Below are 19626 nucleotides of genomic sequence, written 5' to 3'. Positions count from 1 at the left end.
TTTAAGCAACGGGTTAACACAAGTTGTTGGATCAGGTTCATGATTATGTTTCCACGAGGTAAGCATTCGGACAGAGCTAACAGACCGACCTCGGCGAACAAAAGTAACAAGCAAACCTAAAGCCACCAATGTTCTGCTACCGAGGAGACCTCGACTTGACCAAGCAGAGAAAATTGGTACTAGAGGAATTGAACTTGCCTTAAAGCTTTTTAAGAACAGGACTAGGTAGGGAAGTTCTAACACTAGTCATATATGGTCGAGGGTGGGTCAGCGAAATCACATAAATATATGGCAATGGCCAAGCAAACATCGGCAGCAGGTCTTCAGGATAATAAAACGGATGCAACCAAAAGAATAACATTCGTAAGTAGGTTAAGGATACCGACCTGGGCCTTAAAGGATGAGAGCATGGAGCAGTGTTTTTGGTACTGGGCCCAAATGTGATAACTGGGCCTAACCATGGATGTAGGTCCATTAGCGGGAAACCTAGAAACGCATCCAAGCCGGAGGTGGCGATGGGGCGGCGGCGAACTGGCGAGTAGTCATTCCGATTGGAGTCTCTGTGCACCGGTGGGAACAGGCTCAGCGAGAGTCTGGAGTACCAGGTCTTCGCAGCGGCAAAAGGTTTTGAGAGGGGCGGAAGTAGCCTCACCTTTCCGGTTTCTCGCGGACATGACCTTCTGATCCAGGGAACAACAATACCGAGCATCGTCATTTTACACCCTAGACAGAGAGAATCAGGCAAGGCGAGGATTTGTTCAGATCTGTGCCTTTGGGGGAGCGCCGGGTTTACTAGGCTCAAAGGAGGGTTTGGGGAGAGGGCTTGAGTCGGAATGAGGGTTGACAGAGAACTCCCTCGCCGTCTATCTCCGGAAGAGGATCTGGCGTTAAAGCTTTTCAACGGAGGAGAGAGGGTTTGATAATAGATCTGATCGGTTCGAAGTGATTGAGATATGCAACAATAAAAAAAAACAGAGAGCAGGACAAGTAAGAGACAACGGAGAAGGAACCAGAGACCCGACGCCGGCAAGCCGGAGCTTCACCGGCGTCAGAATAAGGATCAGTAAAATTCTTCTCGATATTTGAGCCTGAGAGAGAAGAAGGTTTCACTGCTCGTTCTTTTTAGTCTTTTCACCAAATCATAAAATCTCAAATTCAATAACCAAATCTTCTCAAATCTATCAGAATTCTAAAATATTAAAATCTTAACAAATCTCCTAAAATATCAAGTCCAATACAACCCCTAAGTATACAAAATAATTGTTATGGACTTGGGCCATGAAATTTGGTTCAGTTTTTTTTTCCTTAATGTTTTTCTTTTCTGCTTGGCGTTTTTTTTTTATCGTGGGTAATTTTTTTTTCCTTTTTGATAAAGAATAAGTTAGAAATTTATATTCAGACCCCTCAATCTTCTTAGTTCTTACATTATTTCTTTAATAAAATAAAAAAAAAATTATTCAATAAAAACAACAAACTATCAACCCTAGTGTTCCCTGAAGGAAGAGACCGCACATTCTCGGTGATAGCGTTTAAGAGATTAGGGATGAGTTGGACATTGCACTTTGGTGAAACTAAGCTAGCTCGCATTTGGAGTTGGGTTGACACTTGAATCAAATCTTCGTCAAATGATGATGAGTCATAGTATAAAACCAGTTGTTCAAGATTTGTCATTGTCCCCAATAAGTGCTTCACTTGCTCTATGTGCTTCTCTGTTTTTCCATCATCTATAAATATCTTCACCACTTTCACATGACTTGTTGACAAGAAAGTAAGATCCTCTGACTTGCACAAATACACATCGTCTCTGCATTGATGGAGGAGTCCCTGAAACGTAAAGAAAAAGAAAAAAAAAAGAATTTAGAGTTTTGTTGCATTCACTTTATGTGTTTGTTACATAATAATGCTCTTAAAGGGTTTTGTTTCATACTTTGAAAAGGAGAGTTTCCACATTTGGACAACGCTTGAGTAGAACTGTCAATGATTTCCATTCAAAAATCTCCATACTCTTGATAGTCAAATGAGTCAGGTTGCTGAATATCGGTATTGCTTTGCAGCAGAAGGTGAGTACCTGAAACATACCATTATATATCATCATCACAACTACTCAACCCAAGTGGCATAAAATAAAATAAAAAAAGAGTAGGAGAAAGTTGCGACTGGAATATAAACCTCGAGAGTTGAGCGAGATAAGAAGAGGCGCTGAACATTGCAAATTCCCTTGATAAATTCTGTAGCATCACCAAACAAAAAGTTTTCTTCATTACCACCGTCGGCCTCTAATTCTGCGTCGGCTATAGACATTGCCTTTCTTTCCTGCTCGCTTGTAAGGCGAAAATCGATTTTGGCTTCAACAAGTGAATCAAAATTCACTCTCAGGTACTTGCGAGCGAGAACTTGAGTATATTCCAAGTAGACCAGATTTGGAGTATCAAAGGAAACAACACTACTGCTTGGACTGTGGAAGGCCTTGTGCTGCTCAGAACCAAACTTTAGTGTCTTGAGAGTTGTATGAGAGACAGAGAAAGACTCCCACATATATGAGCGTATACCCTCTAGAGTTAGTTCTTCAAGCACCTCACAACCCGCAATAAGCTTGCTAAACCCAATATTCTCCTTTCCAAACGAAACTGACTTGAGATGGAGAGTCTTAAGCTTTGGCAGATGAAAATCGTCAACATCAATAGTAGAGTCTTCTCCAACATTATTTATAATCAGCCTAACCAATGTCTTGCTCGAGAAGATATTTGAAGGTAGCAGAAAATGCACACGCTGACCCCATCCATGACTAGATGGAGATCCGATACATTAAGTGCCAAGGCTTTGTTAATCCAAGGAACGACACGTTCTGGATCAACGGGATCATAGATGTATATAGTCTTCAAAGAGAATTTCTCAAGAGTGAAGCCGTGATGCAAAGCCAGTACTTTGTCTACAAAGTCCACAAAACTTGTCGACCGCATGTACCATTTATCATTAACATGTATCACACACATTCCAAAAGCACGACACCAAGGAGTCAACTTCCTAGGATGCAGATAGATTGAGTCATCAAAATCAAGGTTAGGAACAGTAGCAAGTAGATAACGCCATCTTCTCGAGAGAACTGATGTGGAAGCAGCTGTTTTTGTGGGAAGAAATGACAGGATGTGGCATATAACTTCGTCTGGCAGATCGTTGATGACGAAACAAGTAGTTTTGCCAGATCCGTTGTGCGCTTGAGCAATAAGATCCTTGTGAGGCGGCGTCATTATCATGGGCAAACTCTTTGCTTGGACATTCCTCGGCTTTGTGAATTTCATCTCCACATATAAACCTTTCATCAGTTCAGGTGATAGGTTCAGATCTTCGAACCTACTTGCCCATAGATATGGTGTCTCACCTGATGTAGCCTACATAAAAGAAAGCATTAATTCTTCCGATTTGTGAATCTAACACCAATTACAATTCACTAAATATAACATAAAATCTAGTATTACCGTTATCAAATTTAAATCTTCGGATTCGTGGAGCACAGAGCCCATGTTTCTCTCCCTGATTTGTCACGGAGGACTTTGATGACGACTTCCCCGGCATTCATAAACAAGAGAGATTGTGTTGCCGTCGTTGATTTTATATACCTAACTCTTCTAAAAGAATTGAAGAAGGCGTTTCTCCAGGAAACGAATATTTATTATTCTTAAGCAATCCTAATGTTCTTGAACAAAAAGGAAAAGTTACAAAAGAAAGGAGAGGAGGAATCAGCCGAGAAGAAAGAAATAGAAAAATAAAATTAGGAAACGAATTAAGGAGACATGTATTGGGCCATGACAGATGGAAGTGAGAGGCCCTATAAAGTATGCTCTCATAAGGACGAAAAAGTAAGGGATTTTAGTAATAAAACCCCCCAACTAAAGATCAATAGTAATAAAACCCCTCAATTATATATCGGGATAACGAAAAAAAACCCCTCAACTATCGTTAAATTGGGATGGTTACGGTTATTACATAGTTAAGTTATAACATTACATTTTAAGGAAATTAAAGAAAACGACATGCTTTTAAATTAGTCAAAAACTATGAAAGAGAAAACAAGATTAACATCCAAATTAAACATGTTTTTTTTTTTTTTTTTTTTGGTTAAAAGGCATTCAAATTTAAAGCATATGACCATAATGTTTACAGAGCCGAAGCCCAATAAAAAGTAAAATTAAAGCCAAATAGAACCCATAGTTGATTTATGAAACCTATATATTTTGCATTGCATCATTCAAAGTTAAGAATCTCTTTAGGATATTTTACTTTGTTGCCCCTCCAATGGTAAAACCTCATAAAGGTTCTTAACAATAATTAGTGTTTTGAGAGATGAAGACAAAAAAAAAAAAAAGAGATGGAGAGAAAGAGAGAAAAGAATGTTTGCACCTCTTTTTCCTACTCGCTTAAATTAATCACTTGCCCACAAGTAGATATCATAGAAAGCCTCAATGCTGGCCACTTGATATTACATCTGACTGGCTTGAAGCTGGAATCCTTTTGGGTTAGGGGAAATAGATAGTATTTTCACTTGTACACTCCAATTTGGCCATACATACTGCAGCAACGATTCAAACAAATAATGATCATTGTAAGTTGAGAATGAACAAATAATATATGAAATTAAAGAATTCCAAAGAAAGGAGATTGTTTCAGATAGAGATCGGAGACGAGTAGTGAAAGAAGGTGCGCATTTAAAAGTATCGGGAATAATACTTACAGTGCAGAAAAGAAGAGAACACCATTACAATATATCTGAGAGTTATGTAACATCTATATCTATTAACCTTTGGGAAGCATATAAGACACTCGCCACAACTTCCTTAAGATCATTAGGGCTGGTCCTGAAGTAAGATCACAAACAAACAATGATCAACACATAACACAACAAAGCAAAATCAAACAACGGTCTTTGCTTACTTACTTTTGAGTTTTGAGAGTCGATCACACCCAAATGAGCAACAAGAAGTTCACAATATATACCAACGAGTTCAAAAGCAACCACACTGTTTTCTCTCGACAGAACTATATATAATCTACAAAACTCTCAACCCATCCACATATAAAAATATTGAAGTGCAGATCCTATTGATTTTAAAAAAAATTAGATTCCCTTCTCATGTACCCAGACTCTACTAAATCAGTTCCAACCAAAACACAAATGTCGAAACAAGAAAAGCTCACCTTCGTTAGAACGAAGCCATGGCAGGAATTGTTATCCGTAAGCAAGCCCCTAACTCCGCCGCCAAGCGTGACGAGATAACTGTCAAACGCCGCTCGTCAGAAAATGTTCGATTCTTCTTCCATTTTTTTTTTTCTTAATTGATTGTCTTTGTTCTGGTTTGATCCTTTCTTAGGTCTCTCTCTAAGATTATTTCCTTGATTGAGCTTCAATAGATATGTAACTTAGCTTTCAACGCCTTTGGGGTTATTGTGATTTTCAATTGAAATTTCCGATGTTTTTGTATTGCTGCTGATTTGATTGTTGTTCATATTAGTTCGATAGCTTTAACTACTTCTGCTGGTTTGATTTTGGTTCTTTGAGTCTTTTTTGTTGTTGTTTCTATGTGCAATTTCCAGTTATGGCTTCCATCTAACATTTGATTTTGTGTGTGTTGTTTGGATTTAGTCAATGCTGGAACCAACAAGGCTGCATCAAGTGGCACATCTCTCAACACCCAAAAGGCTTGATGATGACACTGAGAACCTTACTCGTAAGTCTTATCTGAAAATGAGGTTCTATGTTTGTCCTGGAATCATAGAGTTTAGTTCTTTCTCTTGTATTATTACCTGAGTTTTAGCTATGAGGAACCTTTTTATGTATTGATATTTAATCTTGATGATATTGCTTAAATAAAATATATTACATATTATGCAATTGTGAAATCCAGATGAACGTGTGCCAACTGAGCTAAAGAAAGCCATTATGCAAGCTCGAACAGATAAAAGCTTACCCAGTCCCAACTTGCTAAGGTTTTTTATTCTTCTCTCTTGTTAATGCTCTATCAACTGAGCTAACCCAGTAATCTCCGGGCTTGTTCATGCTCTTAAGGTGAGTTTTTTTTTTTTTTTTTTTTTTTTTTTTTTTTTTTTTTTTTAATTCACGATATGATTTGGGTGTTATGAGTCTTATGACGACTATATGGATATTGGGTTTTAGGGATTAATTTGATTATAAGGGAATTTTCCTTTTCTTTTCTATCCTTTTCTATGATTATTTCCTTTTCACTTTCGTCCGTAGTAAGCTTGGAAAGTGATATATATATATATATATATATATATATATATATATATATATATATAATAGGGTTTGAAACATCTCTGCCGTCGAAAGAAAGAAAGCAAAAAGCAAAAAAAAAACCAAAACATATGTCATGAAAAATCATATGGAACAACAGGAGGAGGTAAGAGAATTCTCAGACCTAATCCCAGAAGATCTTCTTATTGATATACTCTAGAGTCTCTGCAAAATCTATAGGTAGGTGTCGTTGCGTATCCGAATTGTGGGAACACATACTTGGCCGTCCTGATTTTACAGAGCTTTTCCTGACTAGAGCTCCTCCACGGCTTTTGTTTGCCTTCAAAGCTGAGAAAGAGTTATATGTCTTCTCTTCGCCTCAACCTCAAAGTCCCGATGATGAGATATCTTGTCTTGTAGCCACCCCTTATAAGCGTTTTCCCAAATATGTTCCAACTGATATCTGTACCTCGCAATATGGATTGGTCTTCCTACAACATAGGCGAAGAAAAGCAGCGCAGGTGGTTTGTAACCCCTTGACGAGACATTGCATAACCTTACCCAAGTTGAAAGCGACGGGTGTTGAAAGAAGCTATTTTGGCTTTGATCCGACGAGCAAACAGTTCAAAGTGTTGTGTATGACACGGTCAAGTTTTGTAACACACTATACTCATCGGATTTTGACACTGGAGAGTGGAAAACGCGTATGGAGGACGATCCAAGACCCAGTACCTGACCATTCTCCTCTAGAGGTTGATGAAATATGCATAAATGGCGTTTTGTATTACATAGCTCGTTTTCCAACGATAGAATATAAGATAGTTTGCTTCGACTTTAGGCGTGAGAAATTCGGCTTTATTCAATTAGATAAAGACATGTTCCCTGTTCCCAAGTTCACTTTGTTCAACTACAAAGGTAAATTAGGTGTACATCAGCATGAGATGTTGGAATTAGAAAAAAGTGTGTGGTGGGTTCTAGAAGATGCTGGAGAAGATAAATGGTTCAAACGTAAATGCATGCTGCCATCCGAAGTTAGAAACATGATGTGTGTTGGAATGACGGGTACCGGAGAGATTGTGTTTACGCCGTCGACGTGCTATCTATCAGACTCTTTCTACATTTTATTGTTCAATACCGAGAGGAACACGGTTAGAAGGATCTATATTCAGGGATTTGAAGAGTTGAAGCCTCATCGAACAGAAGTTTCCGTTCAGACCATTTTAGACTTTGTAGAGAGGATGTGAAGTTTATCTTATTCATAACTTGGAGACTTTTATATTTTGATTTTCCAACTCTTATGATATTTGTTCCTCTTAAGATTGTTGCTATAAATGTTGCTCTTGCTCCTTGAATCTCACCTTACTCTTCTTAACCTTTACTTTGATTGGTTAGAAACTACTCAGATTCTCAACTTCAACAAGAACACAAGATTAGCCTTTAAAGTCTACATTGCATTAACTTGGATACTTTCTTATAATGCCCACACAAACACATACACATAGTCGTTTTCTCCACTTTACACTATGTTGTTAGACCATACTTCTACTCTCTTACACAAGCCACAGCCACACTAGTAGCCACTCTACTCACTCACTGGATTTCTAGTTCCTTGATTCACTCTCACACATTCAACAACTCTAACAACTCACTTAGACTCTAATTAGGACTTAGTTTACTCTAAAAATCTGCTCCTTTCACCTTTGTCGATTCTCTTCACGACGTCCTTCTCCGACAACGCCTTCTTCTTCCTTTCTTCATTTTCTTATTATTGAATGTGTGTGTGTGAATTTGATGTTGCATCCTTGATTTTATTGGTGGCTTCTGTACAGATCGATGCTCCCTAGTTGTAGTCTCGAGGTCGAATTCACGTCTCTAACACTTAGAAACCGGAACCTGCAATATACATACATTAGATATGACCATAGGGGAAAAAAGAAAATCAAATGGGACTCAACCAAGTTGTAGATTCGTGAAAAGGTTTGTAATAATATACCTGAAAAGATTTGCTTGGAATCTAGGTATTGTTATTTTGTAGGATTTGCGTTGGAACCTCTCCTCGAATACCTGACAAGTTTGCTTGTCCAAAACACACCATGTCGTACCACCATCGTTACTTCCTTCAAGAATCCTAGGAGAGGCAAAAAACAGTGTTGTTAAAGCATCAATTGTGTATGTTTAGACTTTAAATAATAGGAAAATGACATCACCAATCTTTGGGATCTCTTTCTGGGGCATCGTTAGCAGACATGAGCTCGTATGCTATGAGTTGGTGCATCTGGTTGTAGAGTGTTTTCTATACGATCCAACAGCCTGTAATGGGAGAGATTGGTATATCACATCATAACGCGTACTTCAAAAATATCAGAATTCTGAATCAGGCTTTATTTCATTACCTTTTGCACCATTTGGTTCTTCCCATTTGGACTCTTGGATTCCATCAATAGCTGCAGTTGCCTGAGGCATTGAGAGGCATGCTATTTAGGTGTAAACGCAATGAGTTTAATTCATGGTAAGATGCGAGTTGTAGTAGTGTACTACTTACAATGCCAGCAGGAAGCTCTTCACCACTTGCGAGAACAGAGCCAGAGCATACCCTGTTCTGTTTCACAAATGGAAAAGACAGTAAATCTTTGTTCAAATTTTGGCATTTGCTGAGGTCAGTGACCAGTTCCCTTAAAGCGTCCAATGCAACTGGCAATGATAAAGCAGTTTTTGTGGGTTTCCCGTCCAAGCATAGTATGACACTTTTATCATCTGTGTCTTCTTTCTCGCTCTTTAAAGAAACAGCGAGAAGCAAACCACCCAGTGCAGGCAGAAACTGCTGCATGAACGAACTTGAGCTATCTAAGTCTAAACTCAAGCGAGCCTTCCTTGTTTTGTACGGCTCACTTTTTCAGATCAACTAGGACTTGCTTGATCATCTTAAGTACCTCAATAGCTCTTGCCATAGGTAAGCCGACCTCAACTAACTGAGTCAGAATAGGCAGAAACGAATCATAATGTTGGTCACATGGTCATCAACGCATTTGCGAACTGGGCAAGAGGAAGAGCTGACAGAGGAATTTTCATCTGAACCAAATTCTGATCTCTGAATGCGCCATTCCCTGTCACCACTTTGCCTTCCGGGTAAAGAAACTGAGGCATCATCTGGGGAATACAGATTTCTCTCAAGTTCTTCCTGCTCATGTCTATCTCGGGTTTCAAGCTTAGGTAAAGATTGGTACATTAAGCTATTTCGCCGTTCCCTTGTCAGGGTTCGAAGAACATCTTGCAAAGATGATTCAGTTGTGAGAGTTCTTCTAGATAAAACCTAAAAGTGGAAAAGAACAGCACAAGACCATGAGTGATGAATGTAAATCCTGTTCCAGATACTTAGACAAACATACAGAACATTCAACCGTTTCGTGTAGGATTACCTCATGCCATTTCTTTGTATATCGCTTAGTAAGATCACAAACCCCATCCTTGGAAATCGCAATAACATAATTCAATTTTTTATTCCATCAACAAGGCAGAGATTTTGTGAGAATATGGCAGTCCATTATGGGGATTGCTGAATGTATACAACATGGAAAGCAAGATATCGTACCCTTTCTCATATAACATGGGTTTGTCATACACAGACTGGTCATACACTCCTTCACAAGGGTCAAGATGGATCCATCTGCAAAAAAAAAAACAAAAGCGGCATAAATTGCTTCACAGTTGTAAGATCCTACAAAGGAAATCAGTGGACATTTATTTGACACATTAAGTTTACCTCTCCAACGAGTGAGAGAAGCATTCTGTCCAGACGTGATCTGTGAAGTCCAGTATCTGTAAAATGAATACAAATATTACAAAAATAAAAGAAAAAAAACTAAAACTTTTTCAGGAAGTGACAATGTTAGTTAGCAGAATACCAAACGAGAATCATAGCCAAACGAGCGGCAGTATAGCGTAAAGCAGTTTGCCCACTCTCGTTGTTTCTACAAGCTGCAGGAACAGGGAAGAAAAATAGAACCTGCCAATGAAGTCAAGAACATATATCTTCCAATGTACAAGCTGATTGTTGGACACATGGTACAGCTGTAAATAGATTAATAAAAAAAAACTTTAAGAATCAAGTAATTCTTTCTCTCAACCTAATACACTCGATAAAATTGTTAGTGACTAAGCTTATGAAGTTCTATAACTATCTCCTGTAAAGGCTGTGAGTTCGGAATAAACATGTTACAATTCCTGCACACGGAATAAACTATACAGAAGTAGATAGTAATCTACGTACCGATATAATTCAACTCGATTTGCTCCATAAGCAAGCAATGAGGTGAGTGGGTCACCCATCCCCAGGCCTATGGTTTTGTTAGCACAAAAGTCACAAGGAGGTTCATTGACCCATCTGCATTATCACCCAGTTAAAACAACTTAATAAAAGAGAAACTACTGTGGCAATATATATTCTTAAAGTACATATGCTACATAGAGAGAACAAATAACAGTACAAACCTAATGAAAAAATGATATGAATCTCAATAATTTATGTAACTTATAATTTCGATTTGGGCTCAAAATATGAACTACCCTATTCGATTATGTTGAATTTCAATGTGAGAAGTCTTAAAAGACAAAGGAAAAGGGAGCTTAGGGGAAAACCTGAAGGATCTTTTGAACCAGAAAAGTAGCTGAAGCAGGAAAGCATCGTCCTTTTCCTTTTTCGATGGCTAAAAATTCCCCTCGTTAGAAGCTTGAATCAGTTAAAAGTCTCTCACATAAAGATCAACATCAGAACTTATATAGTTTCTGTTTATCGGTGAATATAATAAACTCAAACCTTGGCAAGAGAAACCAATGCTTTCTCTTCAAGCTCGTCTTTAGGAACAGTCTTTCGAGCAGCTTTCTTGACGGACTGGATCTTCATACTGAACACAAACACAAAAATAATTACAAACACATACATAAAACCAAAAAAAAACACAAAAACACAAAAACTGCAAATCATAAATCAAAGAATCTGAAGTGTATCATCACACCATGAGAACTTGGCTGACATAAGGCCTAACTCTTTCTTCGAATCCACCATTATCTCTTGCTGAAACAAACTGCTGAAACATCATCGCATCTTCTTCTTCCTGTAAAACCAAGAAACACACAAAAAAATACAAAAACAGGTTTCATCATCATCAAATCAGATTCCCATGAAGTAATCAAATAATTTGTAATGTCAAAACTCTGCAACTTTAGATACTGAATAATTCGTGGTTTATTCATGAAAGCAAACTGGCTTTATATAGCCTTTACAACGAACTGAAAGACGAACTAAAAGCCTAAAAATACTGAAACAAAACAGACTCACTACTGCAACTAATTGACCATAACAATCGGTCTTTATTGACTCATTAGACTCCTAAAAACTCATTCAAACTGCAGACTTGTTCAAACTTCTTCTTCTTCTCCATTCTTTGGCGCTTCTTATTTGCTCTAACATGTCGTTTCTTCATCTTCTTATCTTTCTTCATTTCTTCTCTTTTGAAGCCCCCCGCATCTTCACCGTTCGGACTGTTATTGCTTCAGAGGTCAATTCACTGAGATCCTTCACAATGAAATCGAATGCCTTTTGCTGCAGCTTACCTCCAAGCTCCAAGATAGTTTCAACACGTTTGACAGTGGGAGACACTGTAAATAGAAACTGCTTCAACTTTGATGTATCGTCGTCCATAACGAGTTGAAGAATTTGCAGCTGTTCTTTTAGCTCTTTTAAACAAGATGTCACAATATTCACCATGTCCGCTTGTGATAATTCTGAGAATCCATCTGTTGTTTGCTCCGGTTCATAGTGAACAGCATCTAGCACTTTCTCTTGACTGAAATCTATGAGCTGCAACATTTAAACCAACAATTCAGATCAACACCAAACATGATAGCTAGTTGTCTGTTTCAAGAAACAAAGACAAGAGAGAAAAAAAAAAAAAAAAAAGAAGCAGAAAGAGAAACATACAGATTTGTCCCAATCTGGCTTTTCATACGGTCCCCGGCCAGTTGTTTTCTTTGACTGCTTCTTCCTCTTCCTCTGCGGATGAGTTTTTACCAGTGGCTCCTTTTTGTCCAGAGTCTCAGCCATATGAACTTTCTCCAGTACTCGTAAGACCTTGCTTCGGGGCTTAATCTCCTGAACTGAAGTTGTATGAGGAACAATTAAACCAAGTTGAGCCACGAATCTTGCAAGAGAACATTCACTATAATATATAACTCTTTTGTTCTTTCCTGATCTAAAAAATTTTCCTGTTCTAATGCAACTAACCAGTAGCAACTCCGACGTCGTCGTCTTCCAGTTTCGACTTGAGATCCTTAACGGCATGGTGAAGCGCTGTGCTCTGCTCGTGACACGAACCTTGCTCCGATTCAAGATTCAAACCACCGATTGATCCCGCGGGCTGCGTCATCTGATCTTCTCCTCCGGTGTCGTCGGAATGGTTCTCTACGGAAGCGAGAGAATCAGATGATGAATATAAGCAATACATTGGCGGAAAAAAAAAAAAATGAGAGGAATGCTTCGTTTCTTCTTTACCTGCGAGCTATTTGTCTCTTTCTGATGTTAGAGAGCCAGAGACGGTTAGAGAAGAGTGCCAGAGTCCAACTTTTTTCCTCTCCCTCTCTTTTTTGTTGTTGTACCTCTTTGCGGTTGTGCCACGTGTATTGTATGCCCCACAAACGGGATTGAGATCTTTGAGAGTAAACCAATTCAATGAACGAATCCTCGAATATCACTTTTCCGCAGCTAGCGCCATCCCTCGACTTGATTATTGACCTACACACTTGACGAGGCCTCTCATCCCGACTCATTTTCAACAGACCCGGTTGGCCTTGGACTTCAACCCGGTTTGAGAACATAATTTTGAGCAGAAGAAGAAGAAGAAGAAGAAGAAGAAGAAGAAGAAGAAGAAGAAGAAAAAGTAGAAGAAGAAGAAGAAGAAGAAGAAAAAAGTTTCAGGTTTTACAGGCGAGGAGACAAAAATGCTATCTTTATCTCTCTCTCTCGTTTATATACTCGAAGAACTTGTGCTTGCGACGTGTCACCTTCCCAACCTCAAAAATTCTCGTATAAAGATGTTATTTATGTCCCCCCCCCCCCCCCCCCAAACCCCAAATTCTTCTATCTTAAAGAAACTAAAATTTTCAAAAATCATTATTGTTATTCAAAATATCTTGAAGAAACTAAAATTTTCAAAATCATTATTGTTATTCCATTCTGAAGTCTGAACATGTCTTGCAATTATTTAAACAAACGAGTCCATTTATTTAATCTATGATTAGCAAGTTTGACTAAGTTATTTTTTGGATGGGATCAATGAAGTTTATAATGGCAAAACATAACCCAATTTTCAAAAAGATTTCTTACGATGTAAAACATGTGTTCCAATTATTTGGATAGTTTACAATACAGAAAATTTCTTTTTTAATTTTTTGTCCCATTGCAAATGATGCAAGACAAATTATCTATACATCACATTATACTAAAACATCAAACGAATCATGTTATTTTTAGAGTAAAAACAAACATAATTTAACCCCCAATATTCTGATGAAATTATATATATATATATATATGGTCATTTATAAAATGTTGATAAAGAACATATTATATAGTTTTGAAAAAAAGATCTTGTACTACTCACGAATGGGAGATCGATCCTTCGTCCAAGAGGACAAAAACCTCTTACTTGTTTTTTTAACAAAAACAAAAACCTCTTTTTTTTTTAGGTGAGTAGTTTTCACTTTTCAACTTTTATTCCTTTTGTTAGTCAATTCTTCTTCTTGATTTGTGAAACCTCTATAAGTATAATTTACTCTCTTGTATAACACTAAGTCAACGTTTACGTTTGACTGATTTTCCTTTCATTATTACTACTACGTACTCTCTCCTTAGCAATTTCTTAGAGATAAAAATAGCTTGATTAGCACAGCTATATATATCTTATCGTAACGTGTTATATCTGTATATTCAACAAAACTTGATTAATTATATAAAATTATTATTAAATTTTAAAGTATTTTAGTGGTAAATGCTCTATAAAATGCTTCAATTGAATGAGCATTTTGGAAAGCATTTGTAACCGATTTACTATGCTTTACTTTATAAAAGTTGATTGGATTAAAAAAATTTGCAACTGCTTTTGTTAATGCTCTCTTCCAATCAAGCTCAAACTAGTATAGTAATATTTTCTTTCCAAGGCTGTAATAGTGTATAAATGTATTAAGCACAAAGCATCATCATAACTTCCATGTCCCGGCCTTCATAAAAGACATAACGCTTCTAATGTGGAGATTTTCCAACACCACATCTCCGCAGATCAACGGAGGGTGGAGAATCTCGTAAAGAGGGGGAAAGAGTGAGAGTTTGTTAGGCGGGATCATATCCAAGAATTGGGAGGCCAAATAACGTGGAAAAATATATATATTTCTTCCGAGAAATTAAAAATTCTCTAATAAAATAATAAATTAAAAAAATATTAAAAGACTGTCTGGTTTCTGGAATAACATCTCTCTGTTCGTCTTAAAAAAATTGTTATTATTATATAGATTATTTTCTATCCCACTCTTCTTCTTTTTTTTTTTTTTTTTTTTGAATTTAACTCTCATATTTTTTTAATTAGCAAGATGAGAAGCTCAATACCAGTGTTCGAAAAGTCGGCCTAGACGGCCGCCTAGGCGCCGCTGAGGCGCTAGGCGTCCTTAGCCCGCATGGATTTTTGTAAAATCGGGGATATTAAGCGGAGGTCAAGTTTAGACGGGTTTGGCGGTGATTAAGTGGATATAAGCGGTCTGGGCGGCGATTAAGCGTAGTTTTACTTTTTTTTTGCCCAAAAAAAAAACAAAAAGAAAGGGTTTTTTTGGGTTGAAACCCACGACAACACGATTCCGTCGTACTCTGTTCTCTCAAATCAACTCTGTTTTCAACCAATTCTCCCAACTAAAGAGACCTGCATCATCTAGTCTCAGCCTTTCTTTGTCTCCTACGCTCATAGCCTCTGGTAAAACAACTGACGAGTTTAAGTGCTGTTATTTAATTGATTAAAGAATAATTTTACATCCTTGAATCCGATTGCTTTTTAGGTGTACAAGAGCACAATTCCATGTATTTGTCCTTTTGTTATTTTTGTTTATCTTCTACGTTTGTCTTCTTGTTAGTGGGAAGGGAAGATGTTGTTTATTACAGTATTACTATATTAGTTGTTTATGTTGGCAATTGTTTATATGGTTAGATAGATAGTTCGTTGGGTTTATTACTTTATTTTAGTTCTTGATCATTTGTTCTATTATTTTACTTCAGTAATTTTGTAAAAGTATCTTAATTACGTGTTTCATTTTTCATTGTTTAGATCATGGCATCGGGAGAAACGAATGAGACAGAAAATTTGCAGAGAAAATCGAAAGATGTTGGTTGGGAATTTGGAGTTTTGGTAAATCCCACCAATTTGGACAAAGTAAAATGTAAACTATGTGGAAAAGAGTTTTCAGGTGGAGTTCATAGGTTGAAACAACATGTTGCTAGAATACAAGGGAATGTGTCTGGTTGTCCAAATTCCAATATAGAAGATCAAGAGAAGTGCAAGCTAGCAATGCAGGAAGCAAAAAACAAAAAAAAACGAGTTCGGATGAAAGATTCTGAGATTCGGAATTCAGTAAATATTGATGAGAGAAGGCAAATGGAAGATGAAGTCATTGAAGTAGATGGGATGGGAGTTAACAAAATGTCTCGCATGTTTGGTCCTTTGGATAGATTTACTTCAAACATCAATCATGAATCTCCCCAAGGTCCAATATTGACACCACGTCAACAACATATCAAGAATGTTATTGCAAAAGAGAAACTGCATGTGGTCCATCAATATATTGCTAGATGGGTTTACTCTCATGGAATTCCCTTTAATGCCATTGCGAATGATGATTTTAAGAGAATGCTTGAAGCTGCTGGACAATTCGGACCTGGTGTCACTCCGCCTAGTCAATATCAATTGAAGGAGCCTTTGTTAAAAGAAGAGGTTGGTAGAGTGACTGGTATAATGAAAGCACAAGAAGATGAGTGGAAGCTGAGTGGATGCTCTGTCATGACAGATTCTTGGTCAGATAGGAAAAGAAGAAGCATCATGAATTTGTGTGTAAACTCCAAAGAAGGTACAATGTTTCTCTCCTCTAAAGATTGTTCTGAAGATGCCCATACAGGTCAATATATTTTTGAGTATGTCAATGAGTGCATTGAGAAAGTGGGTGAAAATCAAGTAGTTCAAGTGGTAACTGATAATGCCACTAACAACATGGCTGCTGCTAAGTTATTAAAGGAGGTGAAGCCAACAATAATTTGGACTTCTTGTGCTACTCATACAATAAATCTGATGGTAGAAGGCATTGCTAAGCTTCCTTTGTTCAAGGAAACGATTGACAGGGCTAAGACATTTACTATTTTTATTTATGCTCATCATAAGACTTTATCTTTGATGAGGAAGTTTACAAAGAGCAGAGACATTGTGAGGCCTGGAGTAACTAGATTCGCATCAGCCTTCCTTACTTTGCAAAGTTTGCTAGAGAAGAAACAGCATTTAAAGATGATGTTTGCTAGCACCGAATGGGACACATGTAAATGGGCAAAAGATTCCAAAGGACTTGCAGCATATCATACAACAACAAATATGGAATTTTGGGATGGTGTGGAAATGTGTATCAAAGTCTTTGCACCCTTGGTTAAAGTACTTAGATTAGCTGATGGAGATTTGAAGCCAACAATGGGATTTCTACATGGAGAGTTGGAAGAAGCAAAGAAGGAGATATGCAAAGTCTTAGATATTGAGAAGAACTACAAACCTATACTTGATATCATTGGGCAGAAGAGTAAAGGTCGACTTGATAGTCCTCTTCATTGGATGGGATATCTCTTGAATCCTTATTTTTTTTATAAGGATTCAACTATCCAATTTGACCGGGATGTCATTAGTGCTACTTTCAAGTGTGTTGATGCGTTTTATCCAAATGATCTTGATACTCAAACATTTGTCATCAACACTGAACTTGCAAAGTATACCAAAAAAGAGGGAAATTTCGGGCATCCTACAGCCATGAAAGGATGTTCCAAAAACGATGAAAATTATGATCCTGGTTTGCTCTCTAAGAACTTTTGTATTTATTTTATTCAGTTTTTAATTTTTTTCAATAGTTGTTTACTAAATAAAAATATATTTTAGTTCAATGGTGGAGCTTCTATGGAGTTGAGGTTCCTAAGCTACAAACAATGGCAAGGAAGATTTTGTCTTTGACAACGAGCTCATCCGGATGTGAACGTAATTGGAGTACTTTTGAAGGGGTAATTCAAACTACATAAACTATTTCTTTCAGAACTTAAAAATTAATTTTTTAGATTTGTGTCTAACTAATCATATTTTACGTAGGTACACACCAAGAAACGAAACAGACTTGATACACAACGTTTGAATAATCTTGTCTACGTCCAATTTAACATGAGGCTGTTGGCCAAACGAAAAAAACAAAGAGAGAAGAAAGTGGACGTACTACTTGCTGATTGTGCTATTCATGCTCAAGATTGGATCGTTGAAGAAGATGATGTGGAACTAGGAGATACTTCTGAAACTATGGGAGACACATCTAAAGATGATGATTTGGCTAGAGAGCTTGATGAGTCTGATTATGAAGAAGAAGTAGATTTTGAGTTTGAGTCAGATGATGATCACCCTTTTGATGGATAAGATGAAGAAAGGTGTGACTAGAAGCTTCATTAAAATTTATTTATTATTAAAATTGTATACCATTTAGTTTTTTTATTTAACGTTACTAGAGTTTGGACTTTGGAGTAAATTTTTAATTCATATTTTATTTTTTTCATTTGACAGATTTTAGGATTTTTATTTATATAGATTATTTGCTTTGTTATAAATTTACATTATATATATATATATATAATATTATATATATAAGAGTTTATGCTAAACCGCCTAGTCCGCTTAAAATTTATCTAGACCCCGACTAAGCGTTCTAGGCGCTAGGCGCAGGGTGTCCGCCTAGACACCGCCTAGCGCTTTCTTGAACATTGCTCAATACCATCCATCATCATCAAGGCATAAGCCACGTGGTTAAGTCAGCAATTTACTTAACATTTTAGTAGTTAATTAGTTTGTTGACTTAAAAGTTAAAACCATTATAAAAAGCACACAAACAACAGCACACAGTATACATACTGTATATTAGCCGATTAAAATTCTCTAGTTAATTTTTTTATTTTTACTTTTTAACTAAAAAAACGAAAATCTGTACCATTTTAGACAATGTAGAGAGGATGTGAACTTCTTTCATTATGTAGAGAGGATGTGAACAAATGATGTGAAAGTAACAATTACTTGTCTATTAAACGAAAATCTCAAACGCTTTCCATTAAACTATATATGTGAACATCAGATCTCTCGCAGACTCGCACCACAAAAATGAAACACGCTTTCGTAATAATGCTCATTATTAACTAGAAGCCACTGTATTGATTAACATGCAAAATTTTTGTTTTTTTAATTACCACGCATCTTTTTGTTTTCTAGCTAACATACTGGAAGCAAGATAACGCAAAAACTCGACGAAACCGAATCAAGATCAGCAACATCATCTCAAAAAGAAACCACGCGACTTATACAAGTTAGATCCAACCCTATCTCATACGTGACAAAAATCGTCATTATAGAGTACTTCTCTACGTTTAAAACATTGTTCTACGTATTTCAACCGGGATGACTCTCACATTTGTGATTTCTTTTTGGTTCAGATAAAAATCTTAAACCATGATCTGAATACGAAGATACTATTTATAGTTCTCAAATATGACCTGACACTACCTAAACCTGATAAGTGTTTATCCAAACTTGAAGAGTTTAAGCATCATCGAACGGAAGTTTATACCATTATAGACTATGTAGAGAGGATGTGAACTTTTTTCTAAGTGTATTCAAAGGCTTCATAACTTGGAGACTTTATATTTTGATTCTCGACTCTACTTATGATATTGTTCCTCTTAAGATTGTTTAGATTTTATCTCAAAAACACAGAGAAGCATCTCCCCTCATCACTAAACATTGAAACTGATAGATACTAAAAAGCTATATCATAAATGCATACCAAAAAACCAATAGGTGTGAACTATATACTTGAAGAGTTTTTTTTTTTACAAAAAAAAACTCATTTTAGTATGTCTCTTTTCAATGAGACGATCCTCAGAGCAAATTCCATTAAACGCTTTCTTGTTCCTCAGAACAGATCCCACCCCCCGAAGGCCTGAAACATCTCTCACTATCTTCTCTCTGGGGTTTAAGCTAGCGGATCAAGGTTTTTGTTTGCGTTCAGGCGACAAA

At 36.9% G+C, this 19626-nt stretch overlaps 2 protein-coding genes, 1 long non-coding RNA gene and 3 pseudogenes across 6 annotated transcripts; 3 read left to right on the top strand and 3 right to left on the bottom strand.

Moving 5' to 3' along the window:
• Window positions 1–1377: 1377 nt before the first annotated feature.
• Window positions 1378–3669, bottom strand: LOC104728338 (putative F-box/LRR-repeat protein At3g59170; annotated as a pseudogene). Its single transcript, XR_015581662.1, has 4 exons — window positions 3477–3669; window positions 2170–3389; window positions 1928–2068; window positions 1378–1824 (listed from the first exon to the last, which is right to left on the bottom strand). The product of XR_015581662.1 is annotated as a putative F-box/LRR-repeat protein At3g59170 (transcript).
• A 1426-nt stretch (window positions 3670–5095) lies between these two features.
• On the top strand, window positions 5096–6060 carry LOC104753553 (uncharacterized). The gene is made up of 3 exons (XR_002035159.2): window positions 5096–5298; window positions 5639–5723; window positions 5901–6060. It is a non-coding gene; the product is annotated as an uncharacterized LOC104753553 (long non-coding RNA).
• A 335-nt stretch (window positions 6061–6395) lies between these two features.
• Window positions 6396–7491, top strand: LOC109124936 (putative F-box protein At1g53360 pseudogene; annotated as a pseudogene).
• A 430-nt stretch (window positions 7492–7921) lies between these two features.
• LOC104728322 (peptide-N(4)-(N-acetyl-beta-glucosaminyl)asparagine amidase-like) lies at window positions 7922–11436 on the bottom strand (annotated as a pseudogene). Its single transcript, XR_015581668.1, has 13 exons — window positions 11260–11436; window positions 11061–11148; window positions 10883–10950; window positions 10515–10628; window positions 10150–10315; window positions 10008–10063; window positions 9838–9911; window positions 9664–9752; window positions 8790–9557; window positions 8641–8701; window positions 8455–8557; window positions 8241–8375; window positions 7922–8140 (listed from the first exon to the last, which is right to left on the bottom strand). The product of XR_015581668.1 is annotated as a peptide-N(4)-(N-acetyl-beta-glucosaminyl)asparagine amidase-like (transcript).
• A 29-nt stretch (window positions 11437–11465) lies between these two features.
• LOC104728331 (uncharacterized) lies at window positions 11466–13242 on the bottom strand. The gene is made up of 4 exons (XM_010447326.3): window positions 12795–13242; window positions 12528–12704; window positions 12225–12400; window positions 11466–12104 (listed from the first exon to the last, which is right to left on the bottom strand). Exons 2-4 carry the CDS (start codon window positions 12667–12669, stop codon window positions 11742–11744), a joined length of 681 nt encoding a protein of 226 aa, XP_010445628.1. The 5' UTR covers window positions 12670–12704; window positions 12795–13242; the 3' UTR covers window positions 11466–11741.
• A 1644-nt stretch (window positions 13243–14886) lies between these two features.
• LOC104753546 (uncharacterized) lies at window positions 14887–18091 on the top strand. Of its 2 annotated transcripts, XM_087487338.1 has the most exons (4): window positions 14887–15258; window positions 15607–17377; window positions 17464–17582; window positions 17668–18091. In XM_087487338.1, exons 2-4 carry the CDS (start codon window positions 15610–15612, stop codon window positions 17980–17982), a joined length of 2202 nt encoding a protein of 733 aa, XP_087343464.1. In that variant the 5' UTR covers window positions 14887–15258; window positions 15607–15609; the 3' UTR covers window positions 17983–18091. The 2 variants fall into 2 exon arrangements, with proteins under 2 accessions (XP_087343464.1, XP_087343465.1); XM_087487339.1 differs by lacking the exon at window positions 14887–15258 and having other exon boundaries at window positions 15595–17377; window positions 17668–17994.
• The last annotated feature ends 1535 nt before the right edge of the window (window positions 18092–19626 follow it).

The sequence above is a fragment of the Camelina sativa genome, chromosome 2 (genome assembly GCF_030686135.1).
Source record: "Camelina sativa cultivar CO46 ecotype springtype chromosome 2, ASM3068613v1".
NCBI classification, from domain to species: Eukaryota; Viridiplantae; Streptophyta; class Magnoliopsida; order Brassicales; family Brassicaceae; genus Camelina; species Camelina sativa.
The sequence above is the reverse complement of the archived record's forward strand: the minus strand, read 5'-3'. Positions and strand labels throughout refer to the sequence as shown.